A 24652-nucleotide genomic window follows, 5' to 3' on the forward strand; every position below is an offset into this window, starting at 1 on the left:
GTGGGTCACAGAAGAGTGGCCAAAGTTCGAGCGAAGATACTTTGGTCGCCCGAGCTGAACCTCACACATCGGCCTATCATCAGGGTGATGTTTCTGCCATGAGAATTTTTTGCGCCGACTATAAAATGGGTAGGAACAAAAAACTGCCACATTTCAAATCTTTTTGACAGAACGAAGTCTGTGGTGTCCGCTAGTATACAATAATATTTTCTGGTAATTGTAAAGCTGAAAGTAGTATGTATATATCTGAATATATGGCCTTAGGGGGTCAGACCGTCAACGAGTTAGGTTTTTTGATTAAATGTATATTGTATTTTTTTACATTGGCTTTGTGTGGCTACAATATGGCTACAATCACTGCAATGACGTCATATCCTGAAACGACTACGGATATATACAACTTTTTGCAAGCCATGGGATATTCGGGTCAGTCTGTGGTTAGATTAAATACAAAATTGGCTTTTAATTGATAGCGTAATTCTTTACCCTGAGGTCGTGCGTATAAACCCGGCTGTGAGCCATTACCATAATCAGACTCAGAAGAGTGGTTGCACTGAGTTTTTAGATTTTAAGAAGACCATCTATATACAGACTAAAAAAAAGTCAATTTAATTATTTTATTTATTTAGAAATTTAGACCCTTCGTCAATAACACTATAATTATGTATACTCATTAATTATGAATACTTTAATTACTATAATTAACAATTAAATAATACTTCTAGTTCATGTCGTAGCATGGGACATTAGGAGTTTCTGAAACAAAAACACATATTAATTATTAGCTATACCCTCGATTTTACACTGTAACTTCCAATGGCCATAGCGATACCAATCGCGACGATAAAATTTTACCTTAACTGGATGAAGAGCATTGGTGATTTGGAGGCCTATACTCCTGGCTAGAACAAACGGAGGTATGTTGTACGCATACAGCCTATATAGGGCGTCCACGCATAATTGAGTGGGAACATTGTGACGTTGGCGGGCCGTCTCGTATTTTTGCATCCAGTCTGAATGCGCTAAAAAAATAAAGATTTTATTATTATTGATACGGGACTTCCAAATATATATGAAGGGATCACTGGAAAATAGTCGTGTATGTGGCGGTGATATAAATACAATCGACATAGTTATATTATATTACTAGGCTTTGGTTAACATAGCTTTTACACATTGAAAGAAAACAATTTTTTAACCGGATTAAAGCTATTTGTATTATTATAAAATTTCTACAAAAACCCGTCATCCTTTAGTCGATACCAACTCCGGGGAATAAATACAGATAACACAACTTTCTCTACAGCTGTGATACTTTTGACATTCAACACCTTTTGTCTTCAGTCACCGTGACCATGCACGCTGTAAAGCACGCGAAACGTCGGAAAAATTTAAATTTAAAATTATGTACAATAATTATATGTTTATAATAATACAAATAGCTTTAATCGAGGAACAATGTGTTTTTTTCTATGATTAACAAAAAATACTATATGTCCTGTCGAAGTCAAGACATGCCGAGTTTATACAGTTTTACCAACACCTAATTACCAATGTAGCAGTTAGTTTTGTGACATGGATTTTTATAGAGAGGTCTGGTCATTGGAAATCAAATTCAGTGTAAAGTTAAATTATTTATAAAAGTATTACTTATATCTAATCCAGAGTATAAAGCATCAGAGAGCAGTTCCGTCAAGTCCTTAATATCTCCAAATCCAAGGTTCACCCCTTGACCTGCAAGTGGGTGGACGCGGTGTGCCGCATCACTGGAAGTAGCAAAATAAAATAAAAATGAGTTATAGGTGATTTTTTTTATGTTACGCAATATAATAATTACGGTTAGAATAATTTTAAAATGAAAATATGTATTTTAGTATTGTCTTTTGTTAACATAGCTTTTACACATTTAAAGAATACACCTATTTAACGGATTGAAGCTATGTATTATTATAAACTTACAATTATTATACATAATTTTAAATTTAAACTTTTCCTGACGTTTCGCGTGCTTTACAGCGTGCGTGGTCACGGTGGTTTATAATAATACATAGCTTTTATCCGGTAAAAAAATGTTTTCTTTAAATATGTATTTTGGTAAGTGTAAGGAATACATTCAAGAAATAAAGGAAACAAAAACTCGTGGCAATAGTTCTAGTTATATTGTTATAATTTATTTTGTTATCTTTGAAGTGTTGTGAATATGTGTGTAATGGTGAATGTGGTAAATCACGGAACAGATTGTTTTTACTTAAGTAACTTTAATGATGTTGTGGTTTATGATATTTTCCTTTGAATAATTGTATTGTAGAGGGAGAGTAAAACTTGCTGAGTTTCTTGCTCGTTATTCACAGTACAAGGCCTCCTGGTAGTTTTGCGAACGGATGGCGTAGTCATGCTCTTTGGCGAATTTCGTAAACGTTTTTGACATAAGCATGCACTAAGACGAGTAAAAAAAAATACTTGACCAATAATTAAAAAAATCCACTAGTACAATAGTTTTGTCGTAAATAACAAATACAACAGTTTTAGTTCGAAAAATATCGTTAATAAATAAATTTCGCATTGTGAAACCTTCAAGAAGTTCGAAGTCTCGCTAGTCTATATTCTCTACATTTGGGTTATTTATTTTTTGCCAATAAAAAATGACACAGAAACTATTTCTTAATGAGCCTCATTAAATGAATTCTCTACAAATTGAATACCAATTTTTTTCAATTATAATAATGGTGCTATTAGTTTTTAGGATGGCAAAAGGCCTCCCCAATCCTTTGCAGTCCCATACCTTCTTTCTCGAATTGTCTATGAAATGAGATCCTTTAGCCATCCATGGCTATCGATGGTCCAGCATTCTTCTAATTCCGTTTCAGGTTGTTTGCTATTTGCCTCATTTGAACTTTTTTTATAGTTCTCAGGTATGTCTTGAATTTTTTTTATAAGTGGCCATAGATATGACAAGTCGTCAGTTTAGTTGTCTATTTAGCTTTTAATAGGTTCTCAAATAAATTACAACATTATCTTTGTATGGATTCCAAGTCACTGTGGGATTAAAGGAAACGAAAAAGCTGATGAGCTTGCCAAAGCCAATACATGAATTATTGCCATGATTTAGCTGCTCTTCCCAAAACCCATCTTTGGGTCTCATGGAATGATGCTAGCAAGGCTTCGTATTGTTGATAGTAATATTAGTGAGTGTGGAGAAGATATTGGTGACCTCGACCATATTTTCTTTTCTTGTTCCCAATATGACCGCACCTCCTTTCTGTATTCCTTACAATTACTACATGTTCCGTTTCCGACTAAAATCTCCTGCCCCTTTTGCTTTATCCTTTATTGTATTAAATGACGTATTATCTATTTCATAATCTGTACGAGCCAAGGCTGTACATTTTGCTCACTCAGGCTTTCTTAGTTTATAAGCGTGATGATCCCTATGTACGTGCCAAGGTTCGTACATTCTTGCTCATTTACAAGCTTGACAAATTCCTATGTTTGTACGTGCCATGGCTGTACATATCGATCACTTATAAGCGTGACGATTTCCAAAATCGTTGGAGTTACGTCCCGAGAGTATAGCCCGATGCAGGCACTCTCTTCTACATTCGTTCATAGCGAACTAAATCATGGGAGTTACGTCCCGAGAGTATAGCCCGACGCAGGCACTCTCTTCTACATTCGTTCATAGCGAACTAAATCATGGGAGTTACGTCCCGAGAGTATAGCCCGACGCAGGCACTCTCTTCTACATTCGTTCATAGCGAACTAAATCATGGGAGTTACACCCCGAGAGCATAGCCAGACGTAGGCACTCTCTTTGACTGTTAAATTGTATTCATTCGGTATATAGCAATTAGCACGTCATTATTTCGCTCATATTCTATTGTAACACGCGAGTGGTAAATATAGAGTAAATCAATAAATCTCTATTATTTGAAGCATCCCGTTGACCCAGGAACCGTACATTTTGGTCCTTCGAGCCATCCAGAATCGTACATTTTGGTCCTTCGAGCTATCCGGGAATAGCGGGTCTTTCGCGTTCAGTTGATCGCGTTCGCGTTTTACTCCGTTTTCCTGAAGATCGGCGCCGTGGAAAAACATCCCACTGCTGGTTCGTTGGGTCATCAAGCAAATCAAATACCATCATCCGCATCAATAGAAAAGAGGAGAGCAACGTTTTCAAGGATCCAGACTAGTCCAAATATATCGGCGTCCTTTCAACCTAGAACAAGGCGACGGACGTCAATCTTCAACGGAGAGAGGTAAACTGCAGTAAGCCCTCTCCCAAATTTTTTCAAGAATCCAGACGGGTCAAAATATATCGGCGTCCTTTCAACCTAGAACAAGGCGACGGACGTCAATCTTCAACATAGAGAGGCAAGCGACAGCGCTCGGTACAGTAAGTCCTCTCCAATTGTTTAAAGCACAGAATGTATCCTGGAGGTACAGGCATTTACAGAGAAGCGTAGCAGAGAAGCAAGCAAAGGGTCTAGGAGGTCCTTTTAAAAGATAATAAACAATCCCGTATCCGTCAACACGGTGTGGCGGAAGACGTCGGGTAGTAATCTACACGCAACATAACAAGAAGAGGAAAGCAGCCATTGCAGTAGGTAAGTCCTTTCCATTTGTTTTGAGCACTATAATTCTGAGAATTATCTCATTTATTCTGAGCATTTTATCAGGCAGAAGCGAATGGTAACGCATTGTTACTACGTATTTTATAAAACATTCGTTTAAGAATTTACTAAGTATATTATATATAAACTAGTTAATAATATATACCATAATGGAGAATTTGTTCCAAGCTTCTTTCACTGACAGCCTGAAATCCTTCAGGTATTCAAAAAAAACCGAAGAGTTGCTTCGTAAACAAGCAGCTTTATTTAGGTCCTTTGATAGTATGTTAGAACTATCTAATGGATACTCGTCATTGGATAAATATGATCTTGAAGAAGCCCTAGAAATATTAAAATTCCGATGGGGGTTAATCTTTAAAACCCATATCGAAATAGATGCTGATCTTGGAGGCTCCAACACGGAGTATCAGAATAAATTTTACGAGCAGGAAGCTATATATAGGCACCATAGAAGAGAGATAAATCTCAAATTGCATTCTAAAAGCCTACAGAAGAATTTTCTAGAAATTCATATGGAATCACCGGTACTTAGGGATTCACATAATTCAAAAAATTCATTATATGCCTTGGAAATGGCTAATAATCAAACCGGACAAGACTTAATTGCAAAACAACAGCGACCTTCATCAAAATGTAGCATCAGCAAAAAATCGCTGTCGACGCATTTCAATAAACGAGGAAATGAAAATAAAATACAATATTGTCAATTATGCAACTTATCTAACCATGGCCTGTTTAATTGTCAATCATTTTTAGCAAAACATTTTAATGACAGGGTTGATACAATTTTAAGATTGCAGCTTTGCACAAATTGTTTATTTAAACATGAAGTGGAAGTTTGCTTCTCGCATAAAAGATGCATGATTTGTTCTCAAAAACATAACACGATCCTGCACGATGCACTATTTAATTTAAATTTAAATTATTCTACTACGCAAGAAGAGCAATCATTTCAATATAAAATGGAAAATAAAAATTCTTCGTCTTCGGCAAGGGTGGAAGAAATAGCAGGAAATGGTGACAAGCACAGTACTTATGCAGATATTGGCCAAGGAGGAGAATTATCCAAATTAGTAAGGAGCGTAGTACAATCGTTATCTTCAGAGAGCATAGAACATCACAGCTTCATTTCCGGGGTAGGAGAGACCTTTCACAAAAGTACGGATCAAATTACGCTACTCTCTACTAAGGAGAAAACTGGTAGTAAATTACCTATGGATAAGCACAGTACTTATGCAGATATTGGTCAAGGAGGAGAATTATCCAAATTAGTAAAGAGCGTAGTACAATCGTTTACTTCAGATAGCATGGAGCATCATGGCATCATTTCCGGGGCAGAAGGGGGTCCCTTACAGCATAATACAGGTCAACTTACAATGACCAGTTGTTCAGTTCATAATAATAACCCCAATGTGAGTACCAAAAAGAACATTGATGGTAAATTATCCATTGAATCTATTAGCAAGCCGACATGGCAACCCATAGAGCAGCAAACGCAACTTGATTGTAAAGTAAGCGAAGAAGATAAATCACATCGCGTTAATGTGGGTATCAAGAGAATGAAATGCTTACAAGTCAAGCAAGAAACAGAAGATAAACAAAACTTGTCTTCATCCATGTCTTCTACGATTAATAAAAACCGAAATCGCAGCTTAGTATTATCTAAACCTTTGTTGGAAGCACCGATTAAAGTGCCTACGGGGGCGTATTTGCAATGCAACTTAACACAAGGGTCCGACAAGGTTGTAAGAAACAATAGAATCATAACTAGAAACAGTAATAGGAAACGTTCGCATGGATCAAAAAAGGTGGTACACAAATTAAATGTTTTGCCTATCAATAAAGGCAAGAAATATATTAAGCAACAAGCATTCGTGAAAAAGCAGAAGGTTCGAAGTAAAAAAGGAGTTAAAAATAGAAAGGAATTTACAGGAAGGTCAAAAAGAAAGGTCAGAAAGAGTGATATCTTTCGTAAAAGGGGAAGATTGCGAAGCGTTATCGCTCCGCACTATCGCAGGTTCACCGATTCAGGATTTCATAAAAGTAACATACAGCAAACTTATTCAGTAATGCAATCCTATGAGTCCAATATGAGTAACCAAAGGAAAAGAAAGAAAAGCACCATCTATAAAATTATACTTAAAATTCCTTTAAGCATAAATAAATACAGTTCCATTTATGTATAACATACATCGTCGAAACTTTACATTCAATATTGAGTGAAAGTTATTATTACATATTTAATTTTATAACGTGAAAAAGGATGAATAATATAATATCATAAACAATACATGGAATGCCAGTTCAGCAAAATATCATATGTTAGCTAGTGGATTGACCTACTGTGAAAGACGTCAAATACAATGAATAATATTATGTAGATATCAAATTACCGAGGTACGGTTGCATTTTATAACAATTATATTTAACCTAGGTCATGGTTTCAATCAACAACACAGTAATGTACTTTTATGCTCATGATAGTTCTCAGAATGTGCTCAAGACAGGTAGTGGATAGGACTTTACGATCATATAAAGATCAAGAGACGTCACGGAGCAGTAGGTGTAGCATCAGCTGAACCAGCAGCCGGTTTCGCAGTGGCGTCAGGGAGACCCACCCGGGACCGGACTCCGATATTTCTTAGTGTTAGTGATAGTGCCGTGGAATAGTATAAGAAGTGTTAACATAAGTTTAGAGACTGTTAAACATTTCCTTAAGTTAAGCATGTAATGGTTTCATCTTGTAAAGCACTACATATTCATCTTGCACTTTTTGCCTGGGGGAGTATGTACGAGCCAAGGCTGTACATTTTGCTCACTCAGGCTTTCTTAGTTTATAAGCGTGATGATCCCTATGTACGTGCCAAGGTTCGTACATTCTTGCTCATTTACAAGCTTGACAAATTCCTATGTTTGTACGTGCCATGGCTGTACATATCGATCACTTATAAGCGTGACGATTTCCAAAATCGTCGGAGTTACGTCCCGAGAGTATAGCCCGACGCAGGCACTCTCTTCTACATTCGTTCATAGCGAACTAAATCATGGGAGTTACACCCCGAGAGCATAGCCAGACGTAGGCACTCTCTTTGACTGTTAAATTGTATTCATTCGGTATATAGCAATTAGCACGTCATTATTTCGCTCATATTCTATTGTAACACGCGAGTGGTAAATATAGAGTAAATCAATAAATCTCTATTATTTGAAGCATCCCGTTGACCCAGGAACCGTACATAATCAATAATAATATTAAGATGTAATATGTTTATTTTTAACTAGCTTATCCCTTTGTTTATTTTTTCTCGCGTGTAGTTTCCCAACCTTTTACTTGAAACTGGCATAAAGTCAAAACTATTGCCATAATATAAAAAAAAAAACTTCAGATATATGCACCGTACCGTGTTGACAGTATTGAATAATTAAAGACAGCTCCATACACACTTTTTATTGTATATTTAAGAACCATTTATTTAAACTTACCCAATGAGTACTACACCGGGTGCAATATACTTAGTGCTATGTCCAAAAGCAAGGGGGAAGGCAGCTCTGGAATTAGCAGTTATTTCGCATATGCTGGGCGGGAGCTGCCTTTGAGCGCCATCGGGTAGACCCAACCGGTGGAGTAGAGACCCAACCCAGGCAGTACAGGCATCTATGCCTTTGTTTCGGGGGTATTGTTTCCACTGGAAAACGTATACGTTGATAATTCCAATACAAAAATTAAGACTTAAAAAATTTAAATTTCTACTCTAATCTGTGCATACAATGTAGTCTGTGCCAAAATAGAACAATTGAGGGATTTGTAGTCGCAGCAGTGCTAAATTACTATTTTTTTCATGTAGACAACACCAATACATCATTATAGGATAAAAGTTATCGTTTTGACACTTAATATGAAAATTACATATTAATATATATATTTTATTATATTTATGTATTAACACTTCGTTATATTACAATATAAAAATTGAACATAATGAAAAGGAGGGCAAATGGAGGCCTTATCGATTTTCGAGCGATCTCTTCCAGGCAACCACTGTGAGTAAAGAAAAAAAAAAATGTATTAAATTACATAAGGTAAGCAAGAAGTGCAAAAATACATATTACATATGTTATAAAGAAGAAATTAAACAGGAACAAAAAATAAACTAAACTGATACTGCATGACATGAAAAAGAAAAAGTGCACATGAATCACGATAATCCAATTCAAGATCAGTCAGTCAGTTAGTAGATAGTAAGAAAGTTAGGTATACGATGTGGACAGGTAATGTTTGTTCAGAAGAAATTTAAAGGAAGATAGAGAAGGAGCTAAGTGAATAGGGACGGGAAGTGAATTCCATAACCATTGCCTAACTGCAGAGACCTTAAAGAAATAGCCAAGAAAGGAGGAGTTATTAGCTGGGATTTCAAGGGTTTAGTTTTCGGAAGAGCTTAGGCTATAGTTATGGGCTTCCAAAAATGTGCAATCATTTTTGAGATAGGAAGGAGTTGAACAGGATGGAATATAGGAGATGGAGAATTTATTTTTAGTGAATAAATGCTGCGTCAAATAAGAATTATTTAACTTAGCATAACTGCCACGACAGTTCTCTTTCCGCACATACTCTATAAGGACGTGTTCTGATACATTGTATAAGTTGATTATAATTAAACCACCAATGGACCATATTAAATGGATATATATCTTACCAGAGCATCGTTGAGGGCATCAACAAATCTCTCTTCAGGCAAGTTGAGCAGTTCTTTAGCGTGTTCAGGAGATGTGGACCAGACGAGAGAACTTTGCTTCGAGTTAAGTGGTAGAAGGGCTATCGGACCGGTTGGTAAGAAACGCTGCCAGGCCGTAGTGTTCTCCGACTCCTGAAATAATAAGTTTCAAAATAGAGGCGTCAAATTGGGGTAAGGGACAGTCAAATGCAGTTATGCCTATGGTTACCCAGTTTGTAGCTGCGTTGCCAGCCTTTAAGGGACGAGTAATTTCTTATTAATTACTTGGAGGTGGTATCTCTAAATACTATTTGGAAGTTGTAGTTGTAGTTTACTAGCATGAACATGATGTACGGGTAAATTGTAGTTACATGTGCTACGACGGCTTGTGACTGAAATTTATTTTAAATAATAATAATAATAAAATATGAGATGTACCGTCTTTAAAGAAAATTATAAGTTTTTTTTATAGAACGGGAAAACGGGCAGGAGGCTCATCTGATGTTAAGTGATACCGCCGCCCATTGACACTCTCATTGCCAAAGGGCTCCTGAGTGCGTTGCTGTTTAAGAATTGGTACGCTCTTTTGTTGAAGGACCCTAAGTCGAATTGGTTCGGAAATACTTCAGTGGGCAGATGGTTCCACATAGTGGCAAAAACTGCCTTAGAAAACGCTCAGTCGTGGGACGGCGGACGTCGAGGTGATACGGGTGGAATTTTGTATTCTGCCTCGACGTCCGATGATGAAACTCAGCCTGCAGGTATTAATCCGAACTACTCCTCTGAACACTCTCCATGGTTAGTTGTAACAAGTCTCTAAATTAATTTGATATTTAAATAGATATGGACATTTGATTCTATAGCAGATAATAAATCACTTGTGGCAAAATTAATCAAAACAATAATTGTTTTAAGCTAAGCTAACAAACTTATCATACAGAATTTAAGTTCGCATCTACAAAAAAGACAATATACAGTAGAACCTCTATAACTCGAACATCAAGGAGACGCCAAAAAATTCGAGCTTTCTACTTATATAGTATTTTGATTCGTCGTAAGATTTGTTCTTATATTTTTTTCCAAGAAACATTTTCAGCAATGAACGACGATAATTTATTTTGCTTCGTAAAAAGTTTCAATGTAACGAATTGTAAAGGTTGTAAAAGATGGCTATGTTCGAGATACAGAGGTCCAACTGAACTTTCTGAGAGATAGATAGAAAATCTGTACGAAAATGGCTTGCAGGTACTCACTGATTATATCGACTAATAGAGGGTTGATATTTCGAGATGAAGGTTGGAGGTTGCAAGGAAGCGAAAAACATTTTTCGAGTTTTGGAGCTTTTCAAAGAGGTTCTACTGTATTAACGTAAAGGGATTAAAACGAGTGTCGAAATGTAAGAAGCAGAAAATACGTTTGCCTCAGAGGACACGAGATTATATTCCTAGTTTACCTCAGCTAATTGTAGTGTAGCCACAACTCCGGTGTGGTCATACTTCCAAGATACATATTGCACACCCATAGCATTCCTCACAGCGGAGTTCGCACCGTCGGCTCCTATCTGGAAAATTTAACATATTTTCTTAGTCAAGGACATAAAGCTATTTTAAGACCTTTTCAAAGGTGAGACTTTTGACAACATACAACGTATTTAATTTATTACAGTATGTGTATATATTTCAGTGTTTCAAAAAGTCCATATCCGTTTGTGTGTCATTCCTGCATAACCTATCTTTCATTACCAAGAACTGAAATGTTAGATAGGTATTTACCTATAGATAGGCAATTACCTCATACATCTCAAAACTTGAATAACAATAATCTATATAGTACAATAGATTGGTTCACAGGCGGAGCAAGCACTACATACCTCAGAGAGTCGCGCAAATAGGATAAAATTCATTTGACCCTTACTATAGACAATATTATAAGTACGCTTAAAATGAAAAACACGATTTCATTTTGTCATATTGAACCTATTACTCATAATACAAGATGTTGCATATTTATCTGTATAACATCAACCGCGAGAAGTGTTTGTTGTATGTGATATAAATAGAAAGTGGCCGCCAGGTGTAAAACTTAGGCGAACGATTGGAAACGAATCGTTTTAATATTATGTGTAATCTAAAGTTCTTGAGATAACTACAGCCTGTGGTTTCGTTTTCGCATTTAAGAATTATTATAAAACACACCAGGACTTCAGAGACTTCCTATTTAAATAAATTCCTTCCTTAATCTTATCTAAGAATTTAAAACGACTATATAGTAATTACATAATACATTTTTTATAGATAATTTTATGATCTACAATTTTTGTTTGGGTACTTTTATGATAAGCCTTAGGGTATGCTGAAAATCGCGAAAAACTTTTTTTCCTTTGACCTTGAGTAATTTTTTTTCCATACAGAGGTACGATGGGGAACTTCACAATTTTATTTATAATTATGTTTTTAACAATTTGACTGATTTTCAGCTTGTTGAGATTTTATGCACCTTCGAATGTCTAGATTAACCGAACTAATTGGTTTAGACAAATTATTTCATTTCAGTAAACAATATTTAGTCAACATAAAAACCCAACAATCGCTATGACATCAGATTAAAATAAATTAACACGGGATGTGGATTTAACTTTATAAATACATAACATAACTATAAACGTAAATAATATATGTATAAATACATAATATAATTCAATTTATAGACAACACATATTTAACATTATGTATATAATTCCAATGTACGAAACTGTGCAGAGTTGTATCTTAATCATACGAGGTTACACGCTTATAACATTTTTAATATCTAAAGAGCTGAGAATTGTATACCGTGTCTTCCGTGTTTTGATTTATTTTTAATGCTTTTATTGGGACATTTAAATAAAAATAACTGAACCAACGCAAAACAACTTGATCTACAATGAAATGAGTGATGCTAAACGACAACTGTAGTGATAGTGAGGTAAGCACTTTCAATTGTTTTTACATAAAACCTAGGGTCTTAAGGATTACAAACTGTTTGGTATATGACTAATGGTTACTGAACAATGTGGCATGACGTTTGGAAGTTATTGAAAGATCTATATTTTTTAACTTTCAAATAGCCATTTCACACAGTACTTTTAATAATATTGAGGGCGTACTGATCTTGCGAAACATTGTAAAAATATAGGGTACACTGTTTAATAATAAATTAATGCTAAATAATTCAATGCTATTTTTTACAAAATGCTGTAGTGAGTGGCCACGTCTGCCTATACTCTCGGGGCGTAGCTCGCGATGATTTAAGTAATCATACAGCCTTGGTTCCAGAGGATATGCAATATAAGGAATATTATTCGTGTAACTTATTATACACTTACAGATAAATAAAATATGACAATAAAATGACAATTTACATTTACTGTTAGTTCTCAACTCGAGAATGTAAGTGCGTGCTCCTATTTCACCATGCCTCCTGCTAATGTCATGTGGAACATGGTGTTATGGATGCAGCTCCTTACAAACGTTGTGTAATACAAAAAAACTTGGCGATTAAAAAGAGTGGCGGAGAGTTTATTGCCAGTTCTTCTCTTCCGTTCTACGCCCTTGATTTTAGAACTGGCAGTAAATGTAAAATTAGAAGCATTTAATGTATATTTCTTTTTTATTGACGTTCATAAGTGTACATTGTGTTGCCTATATGAATAAATTATTTTTGACTTTGACTTGAAAAGAACTGGCAAGAAACTGCCCTCAATTTTATTAAATGATAATAATTTAAATATAAACTTTTAGCCTCAACAGTGGCCATTTGATTTCACAACGATTGCATTATAAATTATAGTTTCCACGTGAATTAAGCACTTCACTCAACACACAATCTATTAAGGGTTTCTGGAATTAATTTATTGAGCCATAATTTTGCTGAATTGCGTCAACATTACATAAGCATCTATTTCTAAAGTTGACTGCATTGTGAGCTAATGTTTTGTACCAATACCGGCATCGAAGTTTAGCGAAAAGCTTTATTCTTATGAAAGCTTAAATAATTAATCGATACAATTGTTTAGGTTACATTCCTTCGTATAAGTATTGGTCCTAAAAATTAAGGTTAGTTTTGTTTGTGTTTTAATATTTGTAAGGTAAAATATTTTTTCATTAATATTTTTCTCCTCCATATTTTGCCTTTTCTGTTTTGCTCAAAACAAAAGCGGCGACTGGGAAAGTACGACAATGTTTTTTTATAACAATAATAATTCATTTACAACATATTGTACAAAAATGTAATGGTGGTACAAACTAAAGTTTCGTATAATTTTGCCAAATATAATGGCGAACAAATTTGTCTCAAAGGAATTTTACACAGAAGTTACCTACATTATGATTCCTATCACTATAATCAATTGTTATTTGTAGGGATAAAACATCACATTATTAAAATATATAATTACGTTATCAAATTAATATTAATAAATGATAATATATGTTTTTCAAAATTAGTACATTAAGAATGTTTTTGGTAAATTATTATAAACCTTGATTGCCATACAAAAGGTGTTTTTCCTATAATTTCAGATTAATTTTTTGCACAGTCAATATTTCCGCATGTCTACTTCGACAGATGTCTATTTGCGTTGACTTAAAAATATTTATGTTTTTGTGAACGAATAAGGACATTTCTAAATTATTAATCTAAAGTTAAGTAAAACTTTAAACAACACAACGGATTTACAACGGACTTAATTCCATAATATTAAAAAAAAATAGCAGTGCGCTACAATCTTTTGGGCCTCAGATATTTGTTTCGGGATCAGTTTTTTTTTATTTTTCTTAATAGACAGGCGATCTGCATTCTGACATACACGCCGTCGAGTAAATTTGCCATGCTACCGCACGAGCGTTAGATGCGCACGTATACAGAAAGTCATTGGTGCACAGCCGGGGATCGAAAGTGCGATCGCCCTGAGAGACGCACGCTAAAACCACAACGCCAACTCTACTCGTATCGAGTACATATACATAATGTTATGGAGATAATAATAAATAGTAAACTAGGCATAGGACAAAGCCTAGATCCAATACTGGATAATTATTTTTTAACTACCCGCAAAAAATTGGACTAAGGAGCTATTAAAACAAATGACGGTAACACATTACGTCAACTCTTATAACTATTTGAAGGTATTATATCCAGGTTTAAGAATATCCCGGTATCTTTATCTCTACGATAATTGGAAAGCTTGTGCAGGAATTTGAAAGATTCGAGAAGTCGATATGACTCCTGTCCCGTAGTAGCCATGACAAGAAATATATTATACCAATTAAAAGTTAGTATAAAATAGTAACATTTCGTATGCTTTATAAATAATTGCGTGGGCGATTCAGACGGCTGACATTCGCATTCTTCAAAGAAAACTTTCGATTAGCAAGATCTCGAGTTTTGTTGGGCAAAACGTGTAATCTGTTTATATTCGGTGGAGGCGTATTTCAGAATTCAGTTTTCAGTGAAACGCGCGCGTGCTTTGTTTTGATATGCGTACAATTTGAAATCGGAATGTCTTCAGTGAAAACCTCTAAGAAAAAGGTTGTCTTACGAAAGCGAGATGTTTGAGTATATTAGGCGCAGGCAGCCTAGAATAAAGTCTAGTTTGAGTAAATTTTTCGTTAGACTTTTTGTATAGATTACTTATAGAAATTGTACACAGAAAAATGTATATAATAAGTGCCTAAAATCGTGCAATACTGTGTTATATATTTTAAAAAGCTATAATGTTTTATTGGTCGTAACATTTTTATGTGAAGTGAAACATCAATTTGGCTTTTAGTGCTTTTATATGTACATCAATTGACAATTATATCTTAGAAGCTTTGTCTATGGTTTACGCGAATATTTATTAAACTTACTAACTAATGTTTACAAAAACTATGACCCGTAAACCTTGAAAAATACCCCTTAATCTTCCACACGAATCGAATTTTAAAAGAATTTCAAAATCAATTTAGTAGATCCAGAGACAAGCTCACTTTATCTCTTTAAAGATAAGTGCCCGTGTCGAGTGCTTTTCAGCGAATGCATAACTGAAAATGTTGAAGTATCCGCGTATACATCCCTTAAATAAGTTTTATTTAAATGTATCAAATTAAAAATTACTAAAAAAACATTAAATACATTTCGCTATAGATTCACGAGAAAAATAGGAGCATGCTGTATAATAGGTTTTCCTTTCCTTGCCTACCATCTATATTCTCTCAAAAAATAACATTCCTAAAATACACACTTGCGAACCTTCTGTCAACTTAGATACATCATGCTCAAAGGAAATATACTTATAATTGTATACGCAGAGTTATCGAGAGGGAAGCACAAGATGGCTAGATGACATGAGTGAAGTCGCCGAGGATTCTGATGAGGAGGTTGTTTACATCTCTAGCGACGAGTCAGCACATGGTGGTGACCTTGGCGACAGGATACGGGTGAAACCGTCCAGGGATATTTGGGAGCTAGGTAAGTAAATTGTATTACCGGCGTCGCTTCACTACGATATTTTTCTATTTAGATCTCACTAGGAACATATGCAAAAATGAGTCTGGTAAAAGGTGTAGGTTGCAGTTGAAGGTGGTAGAAGTTCATGTCACATTAATAACAAAGGAATTTAAGGACCTGTTACAAGCCGGTTTGTTTGTTTGTCTTCAGTACGGTCAGTACTGAAGACAAACAAACTTACAATTTAAAGTTTAAGGACTAAGTTATTTAAAACTATGACTCAGAATAAAATCAAGAATGTCGACGACATCTAAAATGATTAATTTAATCAATAATTTATGCTTTCTTTAAATAGAAGAAATACAAAGTACACTAAAAAAGTTGCCGTACGCTGAAGAAATGGGGATATTATTGGAAAACTGTCAATATGAGGAGACGATAACTTTAGCGGCACAAGCGGACCACGAAGGAATAAGGACTGCTGCCCTTTGGGCGTCATGGATGGGAAAGAACTCCGTGCTACACAAGCTGCTAAAGTTAGGAGCAGATCCGAACAGCACAGATAATTCTGGAAGGTAAGTTTTTATAAATGGGCAAGAATCAGACAGATCGTTTCCTTTTGCAATGTATTTTTGTCTACGGTGCATGTAAGATTTCTACGCTAGTATTGCGTACACGTTACAATAATTACATAAATTTCACTATATTAAAAGGATTTTGTCAGGTACAATATATATTCAAATAAAGATAAAAACATTTTGTGTTACACACAACAATATTTCTTAACTTACGTAAATCAATTATTGTTATTAAGGTATTTTCTAAATTGGTTATATGAAAAAAAATCGCTTATAAGAATATGTAGAAATAAATATAATTTTATTAGACTAAGTACTATAATTTTTGTGTCGGCATTTGTTTATATTACAAAAAAATGTGTGCGTGTACCAGTGTACACACGTAAGAAGTGAAACTTCTTTATGACCTTATTTTTCGAAAAATAATCTACTATATGCAACTTTATTTTGTAAAATTAAATGAGAAAGTTTTACAAAAGGCTTTTCTTATCATAACAATGAATAAGAATATTTACTATCATTGTTATCGTTATTATATATATGTTTGTTATTAATCTCTTCGAATCAACCGTGGTAGGGACAAGAAAAAGATGGCGTTTAACCGACAAATGTGACATATTTTTTTTTCCAACGCCGATAATGAAGTTTCAGTATGTTTGCATTAAACGTATGTTTCTCATTATTATTCTATCTCGAAACAGTTAAAGTAAACATAGAAAATTAAGTAATAACTAATAAATTAGAAGCCCGTTATGCTAAATGTACATTAAACAACCAATTTCAAGTCCTCGTGACGTGCAGGAATTTTTCAGTCATTTACATTCATATTCATCAATACATTATAAAACATACGTGTTATTCATAAAAAAATATCTAAAGTTTTTTATGAGACGAAAATCTCTTTACGTTTGAATATTATTTGTGTTACGCATAGGAATCTATATGCAATTCTTGATAAATAATCATATTGACAAAATTATCGAGAGCAGACCAATTAATATCTTTCAATATAACCGCGAAAGACCATGGAAAATAATTTATATTAAATCTTAGACAATTATATGGATCAACCATATCCTCCGGAAACATCTAATTGAGATCTGGAAACCATAAAAACGAGAAAGTAGAGCAAGTTAGGAAAGGGAGCAGGTAAAAATAAACCCATTACAATATACAAAGCGTCTTTCATTCGGGAAAGCTAACATTTATTGGATGAAATATTTTCTTAATTAAATCAAATATTATCAATGTCGTGCATGGAGTCTACCTCTATTCAGTCTTTAGCCATACAATTCAATGTCTAAACTACGCTATCCAAAGTTCTCACGATAAAGCGAATGTAGTCTAAGAAGCAAATGGCAGCTGATTAAAAGACTAGTTTTTGCTTGAGTTATATAGTTGTAATTGATATATATACATCGCAGTAAACTAATTAAATCAGAGAGTTAATTGAATCTCTAGACAGTTAATTAAAGATCGATATTTAATCAAGTCGCTAGCATTTTGATTTCAATAAAGTAGCGTCGAAAACGTTTAAGTATCTGTCTGACCGAAAGCCAGCGTGTTGATTAATAATGTGAACCAAGACTCCGCCATGATTTTTGTTATTTCGGTGTGATAGTGAAGAACTGAGAGCTTGGGAATTCCGTGTTTTGTTTTATTGTAAATGGTTAGGTTAGTTTAGGAAACTCATTAAACGTTTCGAGTGACACATGCCTGACGGAACTTTATCGACTTGATTGAATATCCATCTTTAATTAAGTGTCTAGAGATTTAATTAACTTTCTGATTTAACTACTTTACTGCGACATATATAGTACTATTCAATTAAGTTAATAAACACCGCTTGAAACATAGATATTTTTATACCGACAGCGACAATGTGCCGTCCAATGAAAAAAATCGGTTTTCCAGGTCATGTCTCCACCTTAGCTGTTTAGTAGCAAACGAAGAATGCGTGAAGGAGCTTTTGGAGCATGGAGCAGACCCCAACATGTGGGACTCAAATACAGACAGAAAGGCAACACCGTTGCACTGTGCCGCTAGTGCGAAATCGGTAAACTGTGTAAAGGTACTACTAAAATCATACTAACCATTATATCAATAATGGGGTACTATAATAATTATTATGTTTAGGCTCTCTTAAATCACGGAGCTGACGTGAATGCAGGTTTGAGCGAGCATTCTCCACTGCATTACGCCGTATTAAGCGATGCACCGGATGTCGTTAGCACACTTTTGGATGCTGGCGCATGCGCTGACACTCCACAGGTGCGTATCATAACAAACAACGCTTGGTATAAGACAGATATGAATATAAGAAGATATCTATATATACATTTAGATTGACACAAGTTTACATTTTAAAATTAAAATGAATTTTATTTTGTTCTGACAGTTTCTATTTTCTTTGATTTCCTTCTATTATGTCCACTTCAGTATACATTTAGTTCATAATATTTAGAATTTAAGCTTTACGATATATGTAGAATCACATTTTGTAGGTTTGAATTCATAATATTTCATCTTACAGGTCTTCACTGAAACTCCTCTTCACGTAGCAGCCTCTCTTGGTTCTGCGACATGTGTGAATTTACTCCTGGAAGCCGGGGCAGACGTGAGGGCAGCTTTGGGTCCAGGTCGAGCAACCGCATTGCATTTAGCAGCTGTTGATGGCCACGCTGAATGTGCAAGGTTACTTCTGGATCATGGTGCATACATTGACTGCCAGAACTCTAGAGGACAAACTGCTCTCCATCTTGGTAATATCAATTGTTTTATTCACTATATTCCAACCCTATATGATTTGCAATTGTAAAAGAGTACAGAGGTTTTACGCCGGCTTTTTCTCTCGGCCTACACCCTGTCTTCTTTGCCGATGAGTAGGGATGTCTACCTATTCAAATTTAATGACGTGGAATAAGTGATTACTGTATCTTATGTTCCATAATAAACATATTTTATATGATATCTGTGTCAAGAAAAAGAAGGTAAACATCTTTTTCCTTGCAGCGGCATTAGCACAGTCTGTGGAAGTAGTAGAACTATTAGTGGACCGTAGAGCAGACGTGAAAGCTCAAGATGTCGACGGCAGGACGCCATTGCACGGAGCGATAGTACGCGGCGCACGCGCATGTGATGTAGCTAGACTTTTGCTGTCCGTCGGTGCTGATCCTAATGTTCCCGACCACTTTGGATATACACCATTGCATATCGCGGCGCTTAATGAGTTTTCTGCTTGCGTGCTATTGTTACTGGGTGAAGTATTTTAATATTTGTATTTAACGATAGTCCATAGATCTCACAAGACACGTTTTTTGATACGAAATCTGATTTTTCGCTATCTTTTTAAATTAATTAATAACCTTTTTTTAGACTACGGTGGTGACGTCACCCTCCGTACCAATGGAGGAGTTTCAGCTCTATCATTTATTGTACGCCGTGTCCCGGATGTGGTGCCACGCTATCTTTGCAAGTTAGATGACGCTGTACACATCAGTGAACATGAGCTGGGAGATGTTGATTGTGAGCTGACTATAGACTTTCGGCCTTTGGTACCATGTCTGTCTCGAGGCGAAGCGGAATTGCTGTTAGCATTCATAGATGTAAAAACTCTGTCTTAATCCAATAAAATGTTTAAGCATTGTAGATATTCGGACTATCGGAGCTTTGAATATAAATAACATTAATTTAATTTCAGGTGGGTAGGAAAGATGTTTTAAAACATCCAGTCGCAGAGACCTTCCTCTTCTTAAAATGGAGAAGAATAAGAAAATTCTTTGTTCTAAGTTTCGTCTACCACGCTTTGTTTATTACATTGTACAGTCTTTACATATTACGTGAGTATAACTTTTATTCATGTAGAAAACTATTTCTCCAGATACACGTTCCATCTAAAATATTATTGTGCTAAATGAACTTTGGATCACTTTAATATGGAACAATATTGACAAATTACTTTATTCAAGAAAATAAGATAGAGGAAACAACCTTTTATTTATTGTAGTAGGTCTTACATTTTATTGATTTCCAGAAATGTTCCTATGCGAAGATACGACATGCAATATACCGAATTATCTTCGGCCGATCCAATATGTGATCCTTTTACTCAATATATTCTTTATGCTGAAGGAAATCTTCCAATCTTGTCTCGATTGGTCCGCATACATCAGACAGTGGGAAAACTGGTTACAAATTCTCATTATTATTGGTGTATTCTTGTGCACAGTAAGTTCTTTATTCATAATTACCTATTATTATTTATAGCTAGCAATGATTCTTTTTGTTTTACGAAGAGCTTTTCATTTTGGTTTTATCAACTTAACTACGTATTAAAATATATTTTTAAGGTCCCGACATGGTATATAGATAATGGTGAAGCGAGAAGAAACACCTCAACATGGCAACACGACGTGGCAGCCATAACAATATTTTGTTGCTGGTTTGAGCTAATGATGATTGTTGGACGTTTTCCAACATTTGGTCTATACGTTCAAATGTTTACAACGGGTAATTGCAATTTTTTCATGATTTATCACGCGAATAAATCACAGAATTTGTAATTCTGAAGTGCACAAACCGTGTCACAGAATATATTTTCTATATGTCGTATTAACATCTATCATATTAATCCCTGAATCAATATATAATATGAATTTGTTTGGTTTAGTTAATTTTAAACTGTTGGTTACACTATAACTCACATGGTTTTTAATATCCAAACAATTCTCTCTGATCAATGAGGGAGATAAATTGCGCGGAGAACTCAAATGTATAAGTCAATTATAAAATATTTATAATCAATAATAACCAATAGTGACAACTGCATAGTAGAAATATATTAAAATGTTAAATTGCACATTTGTATTATTTGTATTTTTTGGTCTGGTTTGTCTTTTACTTTTAATGTTTAAGTTATTTTCTCTTTGTCATTGTAATGTTCCCTTTAAATTTTGTTATTGATGCACGTACATGTATCGTGTTGTTGTTTGTCATGTGTTTCTGTAAGTGTTTGTATGTGTTTCGTCAGTGTGCCTTTTAAAATAAAATAAAATTTTCAATTTGACTCTTTCAGTGACAGTCAACTTCGCAACATTTCTAATGGCGTACAGCTGTCTCCTGATTGCATTCGGCCTGGCCTTCAGTGTTCTCTTCAGTAACTATCCGCCCTTCCACCTTCCAGCAGCGTTGGTCAAAACTGTCATGATGATGAGTGGTGAATTGGAGTATGAGGATATATTTTATAGCGAATGTTCCGGGTCACAATTGCAGTATCCGATCACTGCACATGCCATGTTCCTGATATTTGTCGTACTCGTTACCGTAATATTGACAAATTTGCTCGTAGGGTTGGCTGTTAGTGACATTCAAGTTAGTATGAATCTAGCAGTTAGTTAGCCCGTAAGTTAAATGAATGACACAGAAAATATTGTATTCTTATTAAATACAAATATTTTTTAACGAATGGGGGCCCCACCCATTCGTCCTCTTGTAAAACGCTAAGATACGGGGCGGGGATTGAATTACGCGTTATTGTTAATATTATTTTACTAGTACTAGTAGTAGTTAAGTACTTTCCAGTACCCTAGAGTACATAATGGTAAGTTTTAGGTATAAAGCGTCATTGTGGGTGGTCTCGTAACGTTTTACTATCGGATACAGATAAAAAGAAAAAAAAAACTCTGCTATTTAAATCGCGACTTTTTCTGTACCGCGACATGCACAGTCGAAATTTTTTGCTATAATAAGTGAAATTCGATTCACGACTTTCAGGCTCTTCAGGAAAGTGCTGGACTAGACAGACTTGTACGTCAAACGCAATTAGTAGCGCACCTAGAAAGCATGTTGTTTAGTTCAATGTTGATGTGTGCACCAAAACAATTGCTCGCTGTGTTACGCTGGGGAGCGTTGTTAACGGCTTCTCATATGCGTACACTGAATATAAGGCCCAATGATCCTAGGGAAAGTAGAGTAAGTGAACTTTATAATGAATAAATAAAAATATGCACAACGACCCCATATGATATGAACATTAATGCAAATAAATTTAAAGATTTTTAAATTGTATTAATATATTGTAAAATATAACATACATTTCCGTTACGTTACATATCCGATTATCATCATAACCCGTTGTGTAGAATTGCATAAAAGCCAATCTTCTAACAATTCTTTGTAACATTGCAGATACCAAAAGACTTAATAGCATCCGTCTACAAAATGGTTGCCAGCCGTAAAGACACGAAGAAAAGTGTCCGTAAAAATAATAATTACGAATTCCGCATACGAAAGAGTGAGGGCGAGGACATTGAAAGGCAGCTAGTGAAGCGAAAAAGTTATTTATATGACAGATTTTCTTCTGACAGCCAAAATGTGGAAAGACGAAAAAGGACCACTTCCGAATCAAATAGAAATAGGCCTATGTCTTTTAATTTGAATGCAATACAAGAACTGTGTATTGTTGATGTGAAGAACCAGTTAGTTGATATAACAAAGAAATTAAATAAACTGATAGATACAACGGATGGCCGGTTAACATTAATTGAAAATAAATTAAAAGAAAAGCAACCTCCATAATCCTTAGTAATTTTATTGATACAAATAAATTTACTAATTATTAAATTGTTTAATTTAAATAAAGGAAATCTTAGAACTTAGAATAGAAATGTAAAAAGTATATTATACTATATCATACACATCTTTAGTTTTACTACATTTTAGTCTAAACCATTTTTTCATTCTTATTCTTATCTATGTTTGAATCATATATGTTTTTAAAAGTTTTAAGCTATGAATTTAAATTCACTTACCAATAAATCACAAGAGTATATGTCACCATTGCTCATCTTCACAATATTCTCATGTGATAACTGAGATTGTGATAACTGATAACCTGCTATTTTCGCCTGGTACACTGTTTCTATATTTTTGGATTTGTTTAATTCTTTGGTTACGGCATGTAACAGAACATCATTTTCTACTATATATGCTACATCATCATCAAGTATGTCTGTACTACTAAAGGTGATCATTGCATCAGAACATGCATCCCATACCTGAAAATTTAGTAACAACACAATGCAATATATTTTTTAGCAATTTAATAAGCAAATTATGTATCATAATTTATTACAAAAAAACAATACTTACCTAGTAATTTAGTAAATATTATACAATATAAATAAATTTTAATTTAACTGTAAATTGAAAATATAAAAAAATGATAAATACATATTTACAAACAAAGAATAACAATTAAATATATTAATTTTATTCCAAAGCTCTTCTCCAACTCACTTCCATGTTGTCGTATATTTTTTACTGAACTATATCCAGATATTTGTGAACAAATAAATTATATATTAACTTACTTGCATATGTCTCACAGGTTGAAGTCGCATAGCCTCAACATGTTCCCATACATTAATTGAATTCATTAAAGACTTTGTGTTCTGATTTAATGCCACAACTCTATTACTATATTGAGGAGTTAATTCATATTTCTTGTTAGGACTTCCTTCGAGTAATAAAATCTTTAAATTGGATAGCAGAGAATTTTTACCTGTAAATCATACAATATACAATATATAATAGTTTTATAAAATTGTTTAGAAAACCATTCTGTATATACAAACAAATGCATAAAAAATTGTATTAAAAATAGATTTGGGTGAAAGATCTATTTCTTTAAATAAAATAGTCAGTAAAGCACTTTTAATACCTCTATACTCTCTACTAAATAGTATACCATAATTAAGTTTACCCATGGCACAAGCGAGTGTACAGCCCACCATTCCACCTCCAGCGATTATTACGTCGTACTTGCCCTTAAGCTTTTCATCATTTTTGGTACTATACCTTCTTGCTGAGCTTAATAATTTAATATTATTTTTAAAATGTGCTATTAATAGGCAATTTTTCTTCATAATTACATTAACCAACATCTTTAGATCTTGGTTATATTATCATTCCAATAACTATTTCAATCTGTAACAATGTTCGGTATTTTTTCGGATATCGAATATTTGTAATATCTAATAGAAAATAGAAGAATCATAGAATGTTTGCAATTTTCTGTTTGCACAACATTTTTTTAATTATCCTGCCAAACTAAGTCAGCTGTGTATTGACGTCTGACACACTTCATTATTTATAGTACAGATTACTTAGTATTCCATGGACTTCATGTAATTGTCAAGTTTCAATAAGAAAAGTATATAGTTTTTAGTTGGCGGTTCTTTTAAACTTAAATATTTTTATATGT

The 24652-nt window shown here is 34.4% G+C and overlaps 2 protein-coding genes across 6 annotated transcripts; one reads left to right on the forward strand and one right to left on the reverse strand.

The window, feature by feature from the left end:
• Nucleotides 1-607: 607 nt before the first annotated feature.
• LOC123718436 (ubiquinone biosynthesis monooxygenase COQ6, mitochondrial) lies at nt 608-24508 on the reverse strand. Its single transcript, XM_045674923.1, has 9 exons — nt 24152-24508; nt 23760-23950; nt 23199-23444; nt 10797-10904; nt 9326-9496; nt 8115-8317; nt 1651-1766; nt 856-1022; nt 608-756 (listed from the first exon to the last, which is right to left on the reverse strand). The coding sequence occupies exons 1-9, from the start codon at nt 24330-24332 to the stop codon at nt 727-729; spliced, it is 1413 nt and encodes a 470-aa protein (XP_045530879.1). The 5' UTR covers nt 24333-24508; the 3' UTR covers nt 608-726.
• On the forward strand, nt 12119-22966 carry LOC123718419 (transient receptor potential channel pyrexia). Of its 5 annotated transcripts, none has more exons than XM_045674871.1 (14): nt 12119-12307; nt 15673-15832; nt 16167-16386; nt 18304-18460; nt 18526-18660; nt 18923-19151; nt 19402-19647; nt 19765-19994; nt 20090-20228; nt 20423-20616; nt 20739-20898; nt 21464-21759; nt 22162-22359; nt 22576-22966. In XM_045674871.1, exons 1-14 carry the CDS (start codon nt 12278-12280, stop codon nt 22963-22965), a joined length of 2784 nt encoding a protein of 927 aa, XP_045530827.1. In that variant the 5' UTR covers nt 12119-12277; the 3' UTR covers nt 22966. The 5 variants fall into 5 exon arrangements, with proteins under 5 accessions (XP_045530827.1, XP_045530846.1, XP_045530857.1 ...); XM_045674890.1 differs by having other exon boundaries at nt 18304-18445; XM_045674901.1 differs by lacking the exon at nt 12119-12307 and adding an exon at nt 13316-13437.
• Nucleotides 24509-24652: the final 144 nt, after the last annotated feature.

The sequence above is a fragment of the Pieris brassicae genome, chromosome 2, assembly GCF_905147105.1.
Source record: "Pieris brassicae chromosome 2, ilPieBrab1.1, whole genome shotgun sequence".
NCBI classification, from domain to species: Eukaryota; Metazoa; Arthropoda; class Insecta; order Lepidoptera; family Pieridae; genus Pieris; species Pieris brassicae.